The sequence below is a fragment of the Acomys minous genome (assembly GCF_964271855.1).
Source record: "Acomys minous genome assembly, chromosome: 13".
Classification (NCBI taxonomy): domain Eukaryota; kingdom Metazoa; phylum Chordata; class Mammalia; order Rodentia; family Muridae; genus Acomys; species Acomys minous.
In genome coordinates this window covers 77,435,183-77,451,009 of record NC_140495.1, presented here as the reverse complement: position 1 = coordinate 77,451,009, position 15,827 = coordinate 77,435,183, and the positions used below count along the sequence as shown (strand labels likewise).

At 37.1% G+C, this 15,827-nt stretch overlaps 1 protein-coding gene across 7 annotated transcripts in view; it reads left to right on the top strand.

The window, feature by feature from the left end:
- PHF3 (PHD finger protein 3) overlaps nucleotides 1–15,827 on the top strand; it is a 73,280-nt gene that overhangs the window by 18,343 nt on the left and 39,110 nt on the right. For 5 of the 7 annotated variants that reach the window (XM_084753493.1, XM_084753494.1, XM_084753491.1 and 2 more), the window contains one exon: nucleotides 15,411–15,572. In XM_084753493.1, the coding sequence (XP_084609619.1) occupies nucleotides 15,411–15,572 (162 nt within the window). Of the gene's footprint in view, nucleotides 1–14,456; nucleotides 14,553–15,410; nucleotides 15,573–15,827 lie in introns of those variants that run through there. The other 2 variants (XM_084753495.1, XM_084753496.1) reach the window with 2 other exon arrangements.

The window sequence follows — 15,827 nt, the reverse complement described above, 5'->3', positions numbered from 1 at the left end:
CACACACACACATACACACACACACACACACACACACACACTAATTTAAGTTACATATGATACATTATGTATGTATGCATGTATATATATATTTAATTTCAAATTCTTTTTACGAATAGTATTTTTTACGAATAGTATTTAAGAATAAAGGTTTAGCGTTGCCTAGCCTTATCCTCACTTTGTGGCCCAGACTGTCCTAGAAACTATCACAGTCCTGGCTCAGCCTACTAAGCACAGCATTTTTTGTTTAAAATGAAGTATTTGTATTCATTTATTGACTGTAAGTTTTGTACTAAGCCATTTACATTTAGTTTAGCAGCGGCTTTGAATGTTCTGAGCTGTGTTGCTGTGCCAAGAATTCTTGATTATTTCTCACAATTGTGATTTTAGCATGCAAACTTGAACGATGAAATAAAAGTTCCTTATACCATCCTTTATTCCAAAGAGCAGACTTGTTCTGCAATAAACACCTGTATTACTGCAGTTTATTGCTATAGTTCACTGTACATGCAAGCCTCTAGCTAAGCCATACTTGTGTGTTACTTATCTGAAACTGGAAGAGGTCAGAGAGACCGATTATGCCACGATCTTGATGCTCTCTGTGCCACAAACTCAGAGGCACTGACTGTGCCACAGTCTTGATGCTTTTTGTGCTACAAAAAGACTTTTTTTTGTCCTGGTAGTCCTGTGTATTTTGTCAGCAACCATGAATCAGGGAGGATCTGTGTTTGTTTGTACAAAAGCAGAGTCAAATCCTAGCCCCTTTACATTTAACATTTCTGTGTTACACACACACATACACACACACACACACACACACACACACACACACACACAATGTATATCTCATATTATATAGCCATTTCAGATTGTTAATAAACACAACAAAGTTAAATGAAATAATTTGCTTCTATGAACACAATGTATGTTACATACATGTTATTCATACAGGCAGTAGAGAAGTAGGCACTTAGTAAACCTTGATTTGAAAACAGTAAACAGAGCAAAGAAAGGATAAGATGTGGGAACAGGAGGCCATACAGTGGCAGGTGTGCTGTAGATGGCACTGCTGCAAATTCTAACAAAAGCATTAGAAGCCTTTACTGTAAAGGAGCAAAACCTAGTGCTTTCAGTAAAATTATTTTGGACACTAAGCTAGAATTTCTATCCAGAGTTTTATTTTAATGTTTAATAAATGACAGTCTTTAACAGTATACTTTCAGGAAACATAGACTATAGACTTTTTATTATATTTTGAACACAGACCTTTTAAAAAAGTCCCTCAGTATATCCCCATGTAAACACTACTGTGGGATTAATGAAGATTAATTACTGTGGCCCAATCTCAAGATGGCTTTTTCAGTTATTTTTCAAATAGCTTTTCCTAGATATAAGTTATATGATACCATTTGAGAGTTGCTAAGACTATGACATTTTACCTGTTATCATTTGTCAGTTAAGTGCATAGGGATAAGATTGTAAAAACTAGCCAGGCAGTGGTGGTGCATGCCTTTAATCCCAGTACTTGGGAGGCAGAGGCAGGCGGATCTTTGTGAGTTCGAGGCCAACCTGGTCTACAAAGTGAGGCCAGGACAGCCAAGGTTATACAGAGAAACCTTGTCTCGGAAAAACAAAAACAAAACAAAACAAGCAAACAAAAGATTGTAAAAACTTAAAGGAGTTAATAGGATTGTTTGTTTAACTAGGAGTTTGCTCTGCTATCCTGTGGAAGATGGCCAAGAAGTGATGTGGGCTTCTCTGTAATATGTCCAGTAAAAGAGAGGGGGTGGGATAGGACTGGACATGCAACTTAACTTGGTCATGGTTTTTGTAAAGTGATAAGCTAACTGAGTAAATTCCTGTACTGCTCATTGTTGGTTGAATAGTTGTCCCTGGGGTTTTCATTCCAGTTAAGGCAGCATTGCCGAGTCCCTGCCATCATTTTCACCACAGCGCTGCCTGCCTGCGTTTAGAGTTTGTTATCCTTGATCTTTCTCTGTATACTCTCCTATTTTCCATCTTTATTGAGTTAGTTAGAAAATCTTCCTAGAAGATTTCTCAACTGAAGTTTCTGGTGTGAATACCATGCTTTGCTGTCCATTCCTCTCACAAATAATCATGCTAGTTCTGACATTATTGTTACAGACTTTAACTTTTACTGTAAATGCAGTATAATAGTTATCAAATGTATGCTTAAAAGAGGAAAACTGTCATGAAGTCATTTACAAAGAACTTTAAGTCTGAGGATAGCTAAAAAATGACATTGTTGAATGCTAAGTTGCTGTAGGCCCCTGTTCCTGGTAAAGCTAGTTTCCTGTGACCACTCTTGAGATGAGGATGAACCACCTGCCTGGTGCGGCTGTACACCTGCATGGATGCCAGCTCCAGTGGTAAGATGTGAAAAGAACCCCTTGTGTTGAATGGACAGTGCTAGTTTAGAGGAGTCAACATAACACATACTGAAATTGTTATATAAAAAATGATTATATTTTGACAGCCTTACTCTTTTAGTAGAAAAAAATACTTCCTGGGACCACAACCTTCCTCCATCTGCCTTCACTTGCACCACAGTGCCTGGCTCTAGTCTCATTTTTTTTCCTCGATTTTTTTTCATGCACGTGCCTGTGCATAAGTATCAGTGTATTAGCGCTGCAGTCTACAGGAGTCATAGCTGTTAGGTCTTCCTGGAGCTGGAGTTGCAAGTGTTTGTTAGGTACCTAATGTGGTACTAGGAATTGTACTTGGGCCCCTGGAAGATCCTTGCATGATCTTTACTACTGAGCTATTTCTCTAACTCCCCAAATTTTATTTTTATACTCTGTACTCTCAACTTAGAATTTAAGTAAGCTTATCATATTTTCATACACTACTTTTAACATATTGATATGTAACATATTCAGAGCTATTTGTATATTTATACGTTAGTGTGGAATCTGTAAGGTTTATGGGGGTCAGTGAGATAGCTCATGGGTAAAGGTATCACTGTCAAGCCTAAGGACTAGAGTTCAATCCATAAGAACCACATGGTAGAGAGGAACAACGCTCACAAGTTGTCCTTTGACCTTTACTTGCACTGCTGCCCCCAGCCCCCGTCTCTCACCCTGAGATAAATAAATGTAATAAAGATAAAAAGCTTTATATAGGCACCGAACTTGGTGCCTCTGGTGGCTAAGGCAGGAGGATTGCTGGAAGTTGGAGATCAGTCTGGCTTCATAATTAAAACAAAAACAAAAACAAAAACAAAAACAAAAACAAAAACCAAACAGAAATCTTCTCCAAATAAAACTGCTTTCCAGCAAAGAACAGCAAAAGAATCTAGAACCTGTGTTCATGTACGCTGGTGACAGGCATGTTTGGGCAGAGCAGCAAGCAGTCTATGATTTTTTTTTTAATTTTAAAAATTATTTTTATCATTGTGGATTTAATTCTTGGCATTGAATTCTGTCATGTTTGTGTGTTCACTATTTCTGCCCTTTGTTTCCTTGTTTTTTTTTTTTTCAATGTGAAAGGTTCATGAGATGTTTTTCTGAACTTCTTATCTTGGTCTAATTAACTATAATTATTAACTCTTTCCTGTTGAGAAGAACATAGAATATAAAATCTTTTTTTGGTTGTTGGTGTTTTGTGTTTTTGTTTTGTCTTTTGAGACAGGGTTTCCTCTGTGTAACGTTGGTTGTCCTGGACTCCCTTTGTAGACAAGGCTGGCCTCAAAATCACAGTGATCCACCTGCCTCTGCCTTCATAGGCTTGCGCCACCTTTCCCAGCTTTCCCCCTACCCTCTTATGCACCCCCGCCTCCAGATAGGGTTTCTTTGTTGCACAGAGCCCTGCCTGTCCTGGATTCTCTTTGTAGACTGGGCAGCCTTGAACTCACAGAGATCTATCTGTCTCTGCCTCTGGAAGCTGTGCAGAAAGAGTTCTCACTAAAGATAGAGTGATGTGGGGACCAGCAGTGCAGTAAGAGTCTTGGAAACAGTGCCTTGTCCCTGACTCATTTGTTCTTGGGTTTGATGTACCTAGTTGGTTTTTGTAATTTCATGGTAGTGGCAGGTCCTGTTTTTAAAGAAGGAAAGCCTCGTTGATAACTGAATTACCCACTTCACAGTCTTAGATATTCCCTACCTTCCTGCTGACTCCAGACACCTCCAGCCTTTGCTCTTTCCTGTCTGTTGTTGCTGTGGACTTATGTCTAAGTTCTGACTTAACTTGTTGCAGCTATTTTAACAGTATGGCCTAATAATGTATATTTATGCTATAATTATTATTACAGCAGTATTTTCTAACCAGCTAGCAATCAATCAAGACACAGACACCTGTTATATTTTAAAATAGCGTTAGTTAACCTAGGGGCAGGGCACATATTAATCCCTTAAACTACCTCCAGTAGTGGGGCAGGTGCCATTTGCTTCTAATAATTTCTATCAAGCTACCCCCCATCCATAATCCCAAATACTTATTAATTATCATTATCTGGGCCAAATCTCCATCTATGCTGGCTGTGTGCTTTGCTTCCACCTAACCCATGGCGCAGCCTCCTTCTTCCTCTCCTCCTCCCAAGGTTCTCTCTTGTCTCCCCAAGCCCTGGAACCTTAGCCATGCATATCCTATTTGCCCTGCCCAGGTGTCATGGCCTTTTATTGGTCAAACAGGTTAGCCTCTTAGGCAAGGTACTGGTGGGGCACAGAGACAGCACACAGAAATTAGCATCAAGATACACCATACTAACCTCCAGCACTTACTTATGGGGTTATGTGGACCTAGAATAATTGACCACAATTTTAGATAGCGCTAGGTTTACCTGAAACTGAAAACAACTCTTTTTGACATTGTGGCTCTTGTGCATCACAGCCTAGAGAGTAGCTGTTACATCAGTAGTTAGGTAGGTTGGGGAATGCAGTCTCTGACAAGCATCCAGCTACCCTGAGCAGTCACTAATAGCTGCAAGCATACCTGCCTCTTAACTATGCTCTATATACTTGGATGTCTCTTTCCACTTAGATGTCACGCAATGTGCTTGGCTACGTGGCTTGTTTTATGAGCTAACCGTGCTTCACTTGTTTAATCTATTCTGGTTCTATTTTTCACCTCCTTACTGTATCATAAGCATTCATCTTCATTTGTTACAATTTAGGGAGAAAGTGAATTATTGAAGTGTTTAACCCTGAAGAAAATGTGTGTCAACATTATTGCTTACTTATTGGAGGCTTCATTCTTCCTGTACTTGTATGGGGAGATAAGTGAGTGAGTGTGTGTGTGTGTGTGTGTGTGTGCGCGCGTGTAGACCTGAGGTCCATGTCTAATAACTTCTCTGGCTACTCTCTACTTCATTGTTTTGAGCTCGTGGCCAAGGATGGCCTTAAGTTCACTAGGTAGCCTGGTAATGTTGAGTCCCTTACTGTTCTGCTTCTGTCTCCCAGGTTGTTGGGTGTATAGACATTCACTAGCGCATACCCTGTTTGCTACACATTCGAAAATGTCATCTTTATGAAAGGGACAGACTAAGGATATTCATTTTTAAAAATCACTTACTGCTCAGACCTTTTCATAAAAGAAGAGACCATTACATTTGTAATACTGGCCTCATTTGTAAAACACTTAGCTTGTTTTGGAAAACAAAAATGTTTCACTCATACTTAAATGCAATAACTCCCGTAAAGCCCTTGTGAGTTAATACAGAAATTTGTTGTGATATATCTTAATATCCACTTCCCATTCTACTATTGCAAGCAGTCTACTGTTTATAAAGTTTTAAAATGTAGAGAACTGTGTATTAATAACACTTAATGCTAAATACTGAAGGCAAACACATGTTTTTAGGCATCAAATATTCTCACCTAGGAAGTTCTGATTCTAAGTGGCTTTTTTCGGGGCATGTCATAGCTGAGATTAATCCACCAAAAGTATTAGTTTGATTGAATATTGGTAAAGTTAATTTTGTTTTAGATTTTTAAGTAAATTAATCAAAGTTTAGCTTAGCAGTTAAGAGCACTTGGTTGTCCATAGCGGGCCTAAGTTCAATTCCCAGCTTGTATTTCAGACAGCTCATAACTGTCTGTAAATAAGTCTTTTTTAAAAAGGGATTCTATAAAACTGACATTTTATCATTTAAAGTATGATTTTAATGTATTCATACATTATCCTCCTAAATTTTGCTGGGTACTTGACACTAACATTAAAAAAGGCGTGGGGGGGGCGCGGGATGGGGAGATAGTGTGTGTGTGTGTGTGTGTGTGTGTGTGTGTGTGTGTGTGTGTGTGTGTTGGCACACTCCTTTAATCCCAGCACTCGGGCTGGGCAGGCAGATCTCTGTGAGTTCGAGGCCAGCCTGATCTACACAGTGAGCCCAGGACAGTCAAGGCTAAACAGAGAAACCCTGACTTGGACCCTCCCCTCAAAAAAGCCATTTTAAATGTTTTAGAATAAAATGAACTGGAAATCAAGTATATGCTGCTTATATAAGTATATATCTGGATAAGGATATCTTTTTTTTTTAAAAAGAGAGTTTTTTCATTTTAAATATAACTTTGTATTTTGAAATTTTCATACATAGTGATAATGATAGTACAGTGTGTACACATGTGCCTTCCATTGGGATTCAGCATTGTTAATATTTGGTTCTATTTCCTTTATGTATGAAGTTTGTAATTTTATCCAGTCCAACCATAAGGTATCTCCACAGGAAGGACTTAAGCACAATTCTATACCTGTATGCAGATGGTTATATAATATTATCTAGTTATCTGTTCAGATTCTAGTTTACTATTTGTCTCCAGGTTACACTTTTAATCTGGTTTATTTCTTAAATCAAGGTGGAGTATAACATTTCTGAAGTCACTCTTTACTATTGATAACCTTTTCTATTGCTTTGTTTTGTTCTGTTCTGTTTTTTGTTTTTAAGAGTTTTTACCCTAGGCTGGCCTTGTACTTCTAATAATCCATCTTCACCTTTCAAAGGCTAGAATCATGGACATGTGCCACTGCACCACATTTATGTAGTGCTGGGAACCGACTCCAGGGCTTTATACATGCTAGGCAAGAACTCTGTTACATCCACTCGGAACCTTCAAATTGACTCTTTTTGAAGAAATAAGATCACTCATAAGATCACTCATCCAAACTGGGTGGTGGTGGCGCATGCCTTTAATCCCAGCACTTGGGAGGCAGAGGGAGGCAGATCTCGAGTTCAAGGCCAGCCAGGTCTGTAGAGTGAGTTCCAGGACTGCCAGGGCTACACAGAAAAACTCTGTCTCATAAACCTAAACCAAGCCAAACAAACAAACAAACAAACAAACAAACCCAGCAACAATGACAAAAAGACCACCCATCCTAAGAATGGGCTAAATTACAGGTATTTTTTAAATTGTTGATGAGGTTACCTGGCTCGTCCTTCTGTTCCTTTACTTTTTTCAGATTGGAAGTGGGGATTAAAAGCTTGATTAGAGCTAAGGTTAAACATATTTATAAGAATTCTTCATGGGCAAAGCTTTGTAGTTAATATTGTATAATGTCAGAAATCTTACTAAGCTTGATTGTGAAACTGTATGTTAAGTTTGTTTACTAGGCTGAGGTGATAAGAGACAAATCTTTAAGACTATATACCTACCATCTGAAGAACTCTAACTGCCAACTAGAAATACCCTGATTCTCGTTAGGCTTAGGGTTTTATGCATCCATTGGTTGTGCTTGCTGGCATCAGTAATAACCATCCATCGGTTATTTTGTAGTTATTTTAATTCATATTTTTTTGCTGACATTCTTCTATTAAAATTAAATGCTTCCTTATTACCTACAAGGTAGTATACAATTCTTACTGAAGAGATTGTTGAAAGAGACAAGCCTAATATTTAGTCAATAGTTTCAGAGTTTATGTTGGTGAAATAGTTCTATCCAACACCATGCAGGGAGCCTACTGTCCCTGTTGATTGTCACAAGGACTCAGTGGATCTAAATTAGGTGTTAGAATGTCTTTTTTTCGCATGGACATATAATTCTGTGCTCCACTTGAGTGCTTGATTTATAGGCTTATTTCAGCGTACTTGGTTTTGATGTCTTATATAAAAATTTTGTCACATGTAGCCAGTGAGACATATATCTAATACTGTTTTTAGATGAATGTCTTAACTGTGTGTATGTTACTGTTGTAGAGGCAGTGCTTTTTGGTTATTTTAAAATTTGAGGGTTTTGTTTTCTCTTTGGCCACAGCCATACATTTTTCTCCGTTTTCATGTATGGCTACTATCATTTTCAGTATGAAAGGTTTCCTGATATACAATAAATATACAAATATATAAAATAAAGTAAATTCATAAAAAAAGGTTAGCTTGAAATTTAAGTTGTTGATAAGGTTTACTCAAAAGTATTTTCTAGCACTAGGCTCAATACTGAATAAATTTGGTGCACAATGGTGACAGGAAATTGTCACATGACCCGGATTAGTGAATAAATAGTGTTCATTCACTGATATATGTTTGTGACAATTTAGGAAATAATTATTCCATGTAAATTTTTAGTAAACTCAGCTTAAAGCCTCTGTTATAATAGCTCTTCATTTTTTCACAAAGCAGTATATTGAACATTTTGCTTTTAAACATTCATTTAGTTGGTTCAGAAAATGTACTACTTGCTGTGTGCTCTCCCCCTCCCCCCACACACATGCAAGGTAATAATGGTGCTTGGGCTAGAACCCAGACCCTTACACATGTGAAGCCAGTGTTGTACCACTGAGGTATATCCCCAATGTCTTTGCATCATTCTTTATTAGTGATGTTGTCCACTATTGTCTTAGTAGGTAAGGTTTTTGGTCCTTAGATCAATTAGGACCAAGACAAATACACTTGGGAAAAAGAATCATTCTTGAAGGATGATATTTCTCATCTTTTTAATCGTTTAGAACATCAAGCATCTTTTATATTCTATTCATTTTAGTAGGCCAAGAAACAGAGATTATTAGAAATATGTGGAATAATAGTGAGTTGTATGCATGTAAGAATATAGAATTGAGCAGCTTAACTGAATTGAACTTGGTAAGGGATTAATTTTGTGGTACTCATAAAAAGTTAGGAAGTACGGGCTTCTTACCCTATGATGTGAATGGTATAAGATGTGGATAGTTGCTTCAAAACTAAATACATTTAATAATTTACCTTTTCCTCTTGAAACTGTGGCCCATATCAGTCTATTTATTGCAGTTATCAGGATTGTTTTGTTTTCCCTATTATAAAATGTTCCTATATGTTCCAACTTTAATGTAGAGTTGATTTGTTTTCTGTCACGTTGATTTGTTTTCTGTCTTGTCATTTCAAATGTAGTTTTAAAGAGAATTTAGTTTCTAGACATTCTAAAAATGTTAATTATGTTTTTTTGAGGGAGCAGTGTTTTTGCTATTTTTTCTCATGTATCTGTGCCTTCGAATCTGTGTATCTAAACTGTTAGCATCTTAACTCTGAGCTCTGCGAGGGGCTACTCAACACTACATAATTTAATAGAGATATTTTAATTCTTTTGATTAAGTCCAGTTAAGCAGGAAGGTTCTAAGTTCTTGGAGTAGATAATTGGAATCTGATGTTTTGTGTCCATTAGTCCTTAAGATTGAACAGTGCACACTAATGCAACTGTTTAGACATTGACACTATATCAGAAGGCATAAGCACAATGTTTTTTACCCTTATGGAGTTTATATTCTATGTAGTTGTGTACATACAACCACTAAAGTTTTTCTTGAGGAAGGTGTTCAGTGATCAAGCTTTACTTTTTAGGGGAAGAATGCTTTAAGAAGTCGACGGGATTTTTGTTTGTCTGTTTTCTTCTGTTTATGTTACTTACTTTGTTAGCTTACTTTTCATCACTATGGCAAATAGGTAACCAAATAGCACAGGGCAAAGGTTTATTTTGGCTAACAGTTCTGTAGGTTTCAGTCCACAGTCAGTTGGCTCCTGTACTTTCAGGTTTAGAGAAGCAGCATGTCTTGGTTAGAATGTGTGGTGTACCCAAAGAGCTCAGTTGATGGCTGGGAAGGAGGAGGGTGAGGAAGGGGCCGTCACCTTTAAACACCTTTTAAGAACACACTCAGAATTCCATGAAGACCTTCTGCAAGGCTCCACTTCTTCAACTCTCTGCTGCTTCCCTTTAGAGCCTTCCTGGAGACCCGGCCTCCGACGCATGGATCTTAGGGGACCACCTGCCATCCAAGCTACAGCCATTACAGAACAGAGCTTAATTGGGAACCGACTCACTGAAATGAGACATTCAATGAGTAAAAATGATTTATGTTTCAATAAGAGGGCTGAGGTTTTTTGTTTTTAATTTAAAGCCTACTCTTATTTTATAGTAACATGATTCTTACTAAATAACATTCCAAGCACAGCAATATACTGCATAGTTGCATAATTCTATGTAAGGAATTAAGGTTTTCTTTGACTTAAAAGTGGTTGATACTGTACCATTTACTTGTTTTTAAAATGGTATATACCAGCCGGGCGGTGGTGGTGCATGCACGAGGGAGGCAGAGGCAGAGGCAGGTGAATCTCTGTGAGTTTGAGGCCAGCCTGGTCTACAAAGCAAGTCTAGGACAGCCAAGAGCACAGAGAAATCCTTTCTAGAAGAACAAAAACAAACCAAATAATAATAATAATAATAATAATAATAATAATAATAATAATAATAATAATAATAATAATAACAACAACAACAACAACAACAATAATAATAATAATAAATATTATTATTATTATTATTAATTTTTTTTAAAAGGAAGAAGAAAAGAAAAAAAAGTGCTATATACCTGCCATGTGCTGTATTGTTGAATGTACTGGAGGATGCAGTGATTGTTTGATACACATTCCTGCTCTCATGTAGCTTAAAGTATAATTGTAAGATCATTACAGATTATAGTTGTTCCTTATATGATGAAAGTCATGGTTTATTTAAAAGTGTTTGATAAAGAAGAGCAGCTGCAGAAAGCAGGTCGTTTGTCACTTATGCAGGAAGACCTGACTTGGATCCTACTACTTTTCTCTTGCTGTGGTGAAACACCATGACGTAGTTAACTTACAGGACTGGCATATTTGGGCTTTTTGTTCCAGAAGGGTAAGAGTACATCGTGCTAGTGAAGTGGCAGGCATGGTAGCAGGAATAGAAGTTGCTTTCACATCTTCAAATGTAAGCACAAAACAGTCTGAACTGAGCACAGCCAGAGGCTTTAAACCTCAAAGCCTGCCTCCAGTGACATATTTCCAGTAGCAAGGTCACACCTTCAGTTAGGTGTTCAGTACACGAGCCTATGGAAAACTTTCTCACTCAAACCGCCACAGATCATAGAATTTGCATAAAAAGCTCAGTTTGGGCTGGTGAGGTGGCTTAGTGACTGAAATTGGCCTCTGGAGCCCACAATAATAGGAAGAGATAATGATTTACTGCAAATTGTCTTTGGAGTTTCACATGTGAACCATGCAATGCCCAAGGTCATCCCCGTGTTCCCCTCCCCCGCAATAAATAAGTAAATAAGGCAGTAGCTTTTCCTGGGTGCAGTGATGTGCATCCAGGGAGACAAACGAGGATTCCTAGGGTTTGCTGCCCTGACATTCTAGGAGAATCGGTTGTTTTGGCTACCTCCAGCTTCAGTGAGAGGTACTGTCCCCATACTAAGGTAGAAAGGCGTAATTACGGATGAGATAACTGCTGAAAGTTTTCCTTGGCCTCCGCATAGGTGGTCACGCACATTGCAAGCACACATGCAAAAACAAGAAACAACAGATAGTAGCAGAATTTGGGGAGACATATAGTGCCCAGCTTTCTGAAGATCTTACATTATAAACAAAAGCATATGAAAAGAGGTCACTGGTCAGCACTTCCGTTAAAGTATTTAAGTCAAAAATTTCAGTTATGCCTAGAAGTTTTATATTGTTATAATTATTTACAGGTTTTTGTTTCTATTTTTACTTATGAGTATAACAGATAACCTGTGCAAAAATGAATTAGGACATTGATCTGCACATATTCTGTTTTAGCAGAAAAGAAAAACCTGAATAATAAAAATAAAATACAACAGGCCTTAAGTAAGTACTCACAGCATCCTTCCCTCACAGGCTCAATCAGCAGAGCTTATGTCATCATTAGGTATTCTAGAATTGACCTGTGAATGTAAGTGCTTCTTGCCTGCATGAAGTATTGGGCAAAGTACAAATTGAAATGAAAAAACTACAGTGTGTATTTTTATGTTCTCCTTAGTTTCATAATGTTGCCACGTAGGTTAAAAACCACCCCTTCGTGCATTGTTTAGCCTTTCTTGTGATGTCCTATATTTAGATACTCATTTGGTGTTTTAAAGTTACATTTCTATGTATCTGTTTTCCATAGATAATGGTTAGAAGTTTCATGGAGTGGAATATGCCTATCTTTGTCTTTTCCTTTCTACACTTGGAAGAATTGAAGTGTGGAAGTGCATTCTTTTTTTTCCCCCCTCTTCTGGTCAGGGCCTTAACTATGAAATTTCATTGTCAACACACTGTTTTATATTTATTTAATTTTTTCGACATCTATGTTGCACTTTTCTGTCCCTCTGAGTCTGGATCACTATTACCATTTCTTTTCTTTGTTTTTATATTACCATTTGTGAAGCTCACATCAATAGCTATCATGATACTAGATCAAGGCCATTTATCTTTTCTTTTATCAGTGACATTTAGCTTAATTAATCACTATTTTTCTGAAATGCTTTTTCACTTATTGTCTGATTGATATGTCTCACTCAAATCTCTTTATTTTTCCAGCTTGTTTGTCTCAGTTTTTTAATGCTTTGATTACTTAACTCTATATACTGGAGTGTCACAGACTCAGATTTTAGGCAGTTTTCTATACTCACTTTGTGGTATGTCACTTGATTGCTAAGTTAAAAAATCTAAACTCTCAAGTATGTTTGTGTATGTATGTGAGGAGTGGTGCAACATGGGGAGACTGAGGTCAGCCTCATTGTTAACCCTTCAGGAACTATTTAATCTTGTTTTTGGGACAGGCGTCTCAGTGAGATAGGTATTGTCTTGTCGATTTTATTCTATCAAGTTGTTGTACATTATATACATTAACTTCCTTGGAGTGAATGTGATTTTTAGCTACTATTATGTTTCTAAATATAAGTAAGCAATGCTGCTAAGATACTTATTTTTGTATTCTCTTTCAGTTAAATCATTACAGTTAACCTTACTCAAAGGCTCACTAAGTCACTTAAAACAAATACATTTATGTTAGTATAAATAGACAGGTGGGTAGCAAGGGAGGCACCATTCAGTGACTTCTAAAAGGTTATAAACAACCTATCTCAAAAAACTTCAGATTAAGACCAATGAGGTATGGTGGATAAAGGTTCTTGCTGCCAAGCCTGGAGGCTTAACTTTAAAATCCCAGGGACTCACATGGTAGAAGGAGAGAGCAGATGCTTGCAAGTTGCCTTCTGACTTGCACACTTATGTGCCATGGCATGTGCGCACACACTTAGAATATGTGAAACCCATTAATTGGCCTGCGGATTTGAGTTACTAAATATCCACAAGCCATTATTATTAACTCTTGGATGGTTCTGCTATTCCAGATTGTTCCTTTTTCTGATTACAATATAAGACGTGCTTATTGTAGAAAGTATAAGAAAGATTAAGAACCTAGAATAACAGCTATTTCTTGTCCACCTTAAACTCCTAGAGATATTTGGTGCTATGATCTGTGTTACAGTCTGGGCTTTTTAAGCATCTTCACGCAAACACGCACACACACACTTTATGTGCTTTTATGTAGAATAAGTAGTGTTAACTTACTTTTGTAAAGTACTGAATGTCATTTTTTTTTCTTTTTTGAGTAGCAACATAAACATTTGGTCATGATAGAATAGCCTCATTGGACTTCCCACCTCTCTGTACCCATATTATATCTTAAGAGAGTCCTGATAAATTTTCCTGAAGTACTTTGTAGTGCAGAACATAGCGGCTAAGACTATGGACTCTCTGAGAATAGTGCATGTTTGGTAGTAAGATATTTGGAAAACAGATGAAAAGTAAATCCTTACCTTTTATAGAGAAAAATTAATACTACAAGTAAAGCTATATTTTCATCTGTAACCTGTCTGCTATGCATTTCATTTATATGACTTCTTGAAAACAAAGATTAGAAATTTTTTTTGCTAACATTTTCTTTGCAGTTCTTTTTCTTCTGTTTTTGTTTGTTTGTTTGTTTTTGTTTTTTGTTTTTTAATGTTTATCATGGGAAAGGGTTTGAGCAGTTTTGTGAATCTGTTCGTTGCCGAATTGCTCTTCAAAACATCATACCACTTGAAAGTATATTTATCAAGAATTTTGTTCTCTTTAAATTTTAGGATAGAGCACTATCTTGTTGAGCTCTTTTACATGAAGTTCTTCTACTTGGATACAAAGATGAGGACTAGATAACTTCTTGAGGTTCTTTCTAACCCCTAGGATGAAGATAATAACTAACATTTGTATAGTGCTCTAAAGTTTACAGAGTGAGTTTTCATACATCATTCCACTTGATCCTCACAACAGCACTGTGAGGTAGGTAGGACAGGTACTGTTACTCTCCTTTCCAGAGATAGAGGAAACTAGTAGACAGGTTAAAGGGCATAACTACATTCATGTTCTGCCAGGGATTTGCATCCAGGCCATCTGATGAAAACAGTAACATTCTTTGTACAAGATTTCAACAAGTATGCTTTTAATGTTATTTATACACATTGACATTTGTTTGGTATAGAAATAAACTTTGTAACAATGTTAATACTGTGTTTATACTTTCTTTAAAGTCCCGTACCTTTTCCATCCTGTTCTGAGTTAAATGACTTTGTTTTACTGGTTAGGGTAAAGTAATGTAATTGTAGAAATACAAATGCCCATTGCTTTCCTCACCATTGAGGGACATTTCCCTTTTTTGTCCTTTCTTATTTGTTTTACCATCCATAAGTTACCTGTATCATTTCCACACATGTAGCATATCTCTAATTAGCATTTCAGCAGACTTAGACTATTTGGTTTTGGCATGAACCTAAAATTAAGAACTTTTCAAAACATAGAAGACTTTTGTACTACCTTAGTAGAATTGAAATAATTGAGAATTCCAGGTATAGTTGTCCATGATACTCTCAATGGGAAAGCTGTAGATAAAAGAGCAGGAGTTGAGGTCAGATCAGCAAGGACTGTTGCTAAATCCCTGTGAGTAGTTACCTCACAGGGCAGACATTTCTCACATGGAACCGTGGGTGCTTACTAGTAACAGTATCACATATGTTAGCAATAGACATAGGTTTTTATGACTATACAGTATCACATTAAAACACTTTTTTCCGTGTACTGCTTTTAAATCTATAACACACCCAGTATTTTTTTTAAATAATTTGTGTTTTTGTCTCTTTCTAGTTGTTGGTCTTGACGATGTTATGGATGAAGGAGTTGTTAAAGAAAGTGGTAATGATACCATTGATGAAGAAGAACTGATTTTACCTAACAGGAATTTGAGGGACAGAGTAGAAGACAATTCAGTGAGATCACCAAGAAAATCACCTCGTTTAATGGCACAAGGTAATCCTTCCCAAGAGGTTAAGCTAGAAAATCAGATGCATAAAACGTGGGTGTTAGGTTGTTAAGCAGATCATCTATCTATCCACCTTCCCACCTATCTACCCAGATGATTAGTAGGGTCTTTGCAGCCCAGGCTGAGTTCAGACACCCTGTGTCTGGCTTTGAACTTCTGACCATGTTACCTCTAGTTTCCAAGTACTAAGATTGTAGGAGCATTCTAGTCATGTCTGGCTTGAAAGATCCAAAAATTTCAAA